Raw genomic sequence first — 4,656 nt, 5'->3', positions numbered from 1 at the left:
GTCATAAATTCACGCTAAAAACCATATTTTGCATAATTATGCGGTAAAAGGTGAATTATGCGGCCGCATTGCGGTAAGTGGCAAATTATCCGGCCGCATCGGTCGCGTTTTCCTGGGGGGCCAGCCAAGGCCTTAACGTCTAAATGTCCACAACTACCATGGCTTTAACGTCTAAATGTCCACAAATACCAAGGCCTTAACGTCTAAGTATCCGCAACCACCAAGGCCTAATATTATACTTTGAATAGTTATAAACAAAAAAATAAAGCTTTGCGACAAGATAACACCACCCCAAACCCCCCCCTCTCCTATTACATCCCCCCCCCCCCCCTCACTCCAACCTCACCCTTTCCTTTTTCCAAATGAGAAAATTAAACAAACAACAAACGAACAATTAACAGTTGACAGCCATATGGGATCCATTGTCCATTGGCAGCCATATGGAATCCATTGACAGCCAAAAGGAATCCATTGACAGCCATATGGAATCCACTGACAGCCAAATGGAATCCATTGACAGCCATATGGAATCTACTGACAGCCATATGGAATCTACTGACAGCCATATGGAATCCATTGACTGACATATGGAATCCATTGATGGCCATATAGGATCCAAGTGGCAGCGATATGGAACCCAGTGACAGCCATATGGGATCCAAGTGACAGCCATGCGGAATCCATTGACTGGCATATGGGATCCATTGACAGCGATATGGAACCCAGTGACAGCCATATGGGATCCAAGTGACAGCCATATAGGATCTACAAAGATAAAGCTATTTTGTGTCAACAGTTCCAACATGTTTTTAAATATATTTTTATTTTCCAAAGAGAGTAAACAATATAAAATAATATTTTAAAATAAAATATGACATCATTAGTATAATAAATAATATTGTTTGTTTGTTTGTTTTTAGGTGTTTAACGGCGCTTTCGACACTATTTAGGTCATTTAAGCGCCCGTTTCTGTCTTTCATCAATCTTTTATCGGCCCCGAGGGGCCACAGCTGATCAAAACGTGTACTGTTGTAATAAAATCTTTATAAAATCATAATAGTTACATGTTTGTTAAGTAAAAATATCTATTTACAATTTCTGCAGGAGTTCACATTCCTGCAGATACTTTAAAATTGTAAGCGGATCGACCGACTGGAACAGAGACTTCAAGTCTCTGTTATCATAATGTTGTGACCTTATCTGTTCTAATTCTGTACATTCAATTAAAATGTGTTGAACTGTCAGGTCACAGTTACATGTTCTGCAGAGGGGTTTTTCATCCCTCTCCAGAAGGAAACGGTGAGTGAGGGCAGTATGTCCGATCCGGAGTCGAGTTATTTTTACCTCGTCTCTTCTTTTTAGCCCCGAGTTGGGTCTGGGGCCGAGGTCACTTTTAATTTGTTTTAATTTGTTATGTACATCTCGACTCCAGGATCGTTCCCATTCCTTTCGGACATGTTTTTTTATATTGATCTTTAAATCCGCGTGTGGGATTTTACTGCCCTCTTGTAATTCTTGGTTCACCGCCTCTTTTGCCAGTCGATCCGCTTCTTCGTTCCCCTGGATACCCACATACGTAACATATCTTGCACATTCATATCACAACGTTCTCATATTTACATTACATATCCACTGCCATGCACTCATCTATCCTCTCTCTCACTCCAGATCACATTGGCAAACAGACCGTCATCAGTCTCGGGTTTTTGACAGTAGGAGTTTTGTATTTGCGTTTTTTACCCCTCTGTCCAGACAATGATTGGGAGGCCTTCCGAAAGCTCCTACACCTGGTGTGTTAGTTAAAATGAGTTAAATGACGTCGTAGATGGTATCGAATACCATCAATTTCCTTGTTTTTATTTCCTGTGTCTTGCTTACTGTAAATCCTAACATTTGCCACCAAAAATTAAAAACTTTTCTATTATTTTCGATCAACTTTCTCAACTCCTCAACTCTCATCATGTCTGGACCATCTGAACCGTCAACGAGCCATGAAGAATCCTCTGCTAAATGGCCTCACCTAGAGGAAGGAGCTCGCATTGTACTCCTGAGTCTGTGGAAGCCGGCTACACTCATTGACACCGATGAGAAAGCCATTGGATTTCGTCAGTGCCACGGATTCCTCCCAAGGTACGTTGGATGTCCAACATGTCACTGTAGGTTGGAGCCGTACCATAAGAGCATGAAAAAGGGAAAACCGTACTACAGATTCCAGTGCGGGAAGGGATCATGCCGTACCGAAGTTGGATTGAAGAAAGGCAACTGGTTCGAGGGCAACAAGATCAGCTTTCAAAAGCCATTGATACTGGCCTATTGCTTTGCTTCTAAGTTCACCCATGATCAGACCATTACGCAAAGTTCGTGGGATTCAGTGACGTCACCGGAGACAGTGGTAGATTACTTCAGCTACTGTCGAGAGGTGTGCATCGAGTTCATCGAGGTACTTTTCAATGGGTCAGAGTCAGAGGCGAAGAAGATCGGTGGACCCAATTACACCGTTGAAATAGATGAAGCAAAGTTTGGGAAACGGAAGTATAACTGTGGAAGAGTAGTGGAAGGGCAATGGGTGCTCAGTGGAATATGCCGAGAAACCAAGGATTGTTTTCTTATGCCAGTTGAGGACCGAACTGAGGCTACAATTATGGATATCATCAAACGCCATGTGGAAAAGGGATCTGTAATACACACAGATTGTTTCAGATCATACAACCGGTTGACAGAGGCAGGCCCACCCACCTTACCGTAAATCACTGAAAATTTCGTCAATCCTGCGTGCACAAATATAATAGAATCGACGTGGTGGGCAGTAAGGAGATGTCTGCCGAGTAACTCAGCACCAAAGACCGCGTTCGCAGGACATCTGGTGGAATATATTTGGAGAAGGAAACACAGAGGCCAAGATCCATTTTTGGCCTTCTTGAGAGATGTCAGCAAGGTGTATGCAGGCCCTGATCATAAAATGCCCAACTCAACGGTCCTTATAAGGACCCTTTAAATTTTTTTAAATTTATTATTATTATTTCTATTTAACTTTTACTAACGGTCCTTTTCAGGACCACAACATTCTATTGGGGCCACGGACAGTCCCAAGCCTGTAAAAACGCAGAGGGAAATGTTGATAAATAAAAAAAAACCAGGAACTAACTATTATTAACAAAAAAAGTTTCCCCCGTCCCAAATCCCCAACTTGTAAAAAAAAAAAAGTTTCCCCCCGCTCCCCCCTCCCAAACCCCCAACTATTATAGAAAAAAAGTTTCCCCCCTCCCAAATCCCCAACTTTAATAATTTAAAACTTGGGGACATATTCCAACTAAGGTACGTATATCGTTTAAAAATATATATTTAGTTTGGTGTCCCTTAGATCGAGAGTGTACAATGGGTGTTCTGTTGGTAATTGCGACATCTGTAATCATTGCGGCTTGGTCTCAAAATGTGCGTTCAGGAATTAGACCTAGTGTTCAACTCGAGAGAGCTATTCTTTATTCTGGTGCCGGAGTAGAAGAAGTTGGAAGTGCGGTATTTGATGCATCTTGGATCCCACTCATTTGGTCGGTAAAACTAGATATTCCGACTCCATCTATGTTAAACAATCTGTACGACGAGCTTTGCTTATCAGATGTGGGGATAAATAATCTGTTCCAAGGAGTTCAAGGGTTAGTTCTTAATGCCAGACTAGATAGAGACCGGGTATGTGCCCACCTCCCTTCTATGAACAGGATCAAGAAGGGATTTTCGAGCAATGCTGGTAGTCAAACAAAGAAAAGAAACAGGAGGTTCATAATAGATTCAGCCGCCCTAGCAAGAACTGAGGAAGTCAGGAATAAAATGAATGATGAGATAATTCCGAAACTAAATGTACTACAAGAAGGACTGCAGATTATGAGTGGGAAACAGGTAGCATTAGCAAAGAGTTTGTACAAACTCTCTGGTGAAATGGTAAAGGGGATGGAAGAACTTAGTGATCAGATTACATCTGTCAATTCAAACTTCTCGAGCTTAATTAACGAGAACACCAAACATATGGCTACAGTTATAAATGCTGTCCATATGAGGAGTATGGCTAACATGTACAAGGTCGCTTATTCTCTATTCAACACCAAGTTAAACTTGTTCATGGATAAAGCAGAGCAACTTGCATTGGGTATGATACCTGCCGGATGGTGTCATACAGGATCACATCATTTCGGATCTCTTTCCAGGGCAATTTCAGGTATTGACTCGTTAGCTGTCCCGACTCACAAGCTTGCTTCCATCATTTGTAACGGTGACTGGACAGTGCTAGACGGCTCTGATCCTCAGATAGGAGTGTACAACCTTTTAGCCATGGTGCCAGTATCTGGGCTGATTCAGACTATATACAAAATAACGCCCCTTCCTAAATCCTCAGCAGACATGATTGTTATGTCTCTTCCTGAATTAGCTATAGTAGTGCAGGATCCAGTCACAGGGTTGTATTCCAAATTCATGTCATACGGCCCACACTCGTACATGGAATTTGAGATTGAGTGGACCGCAATAGAAGATGATATGATATTCGATTTAGAAGATTCAGATTGTTATCAAGGAATTATCGAGGCTGGTGACTTTGAGAACTGCCGTAGTCGTGTGACAAGATCGCGGTCTTCTCTTGTGGTAAAAGAGTATCAAGAAGGCATA

General features: G+C 41.9%; 1 protein-coding gene across 1 annotated transcript; it reads left to right on the top strand.

The window, feature by feature from the left end:
* The first annotated feature begins 1,960 nt into the window (after positions 1-1,960).
* On the top strand, positions 1,961-2,746 carry LOC144971862 (uncharacterized). The gene has a single exon (XM_078912936.1). The coding sequence runs from the start codon at positions 1,961-1,963 to the stop codon at positions 2,744-2,746; it is 786 nt and encodes a 261-aa protein (XP_078769062.1).
* The last annotated feature ends 1,910 nt before the right edge of the window (positions 2,747-4,656 follow it).

This window comes from Berghia stephanieae, chromosome 4 (assembly GCF_034508935.2).
Source record: "Berghia stephanieae isolate SIO BIC M18660-M18661 chromosome 4, UCSD_Bste_1.3, whole genome shotgun sequence".
NCBI classification, from domain to species: domain Eukaryota; kingdom Metazoa; phylum Mollusca; class Gastropoda; order Nudibranchia; family Aeolidiidae; genus Berghia; species Berghia stephanieae.
This window is presented reverse-complemented; position numbering and strand designations above follow the sequence as displayed.

Bases quoted from the DNA above. Each gene is read 5' to 3' on its own strand.
- LOC144971862 (XM_078912936.1), top strand. From the start codon at position 1,961: ATGTCTGGACCATCTGAACCGTCAACGAGCCATGAAGAATCCTCTGCT.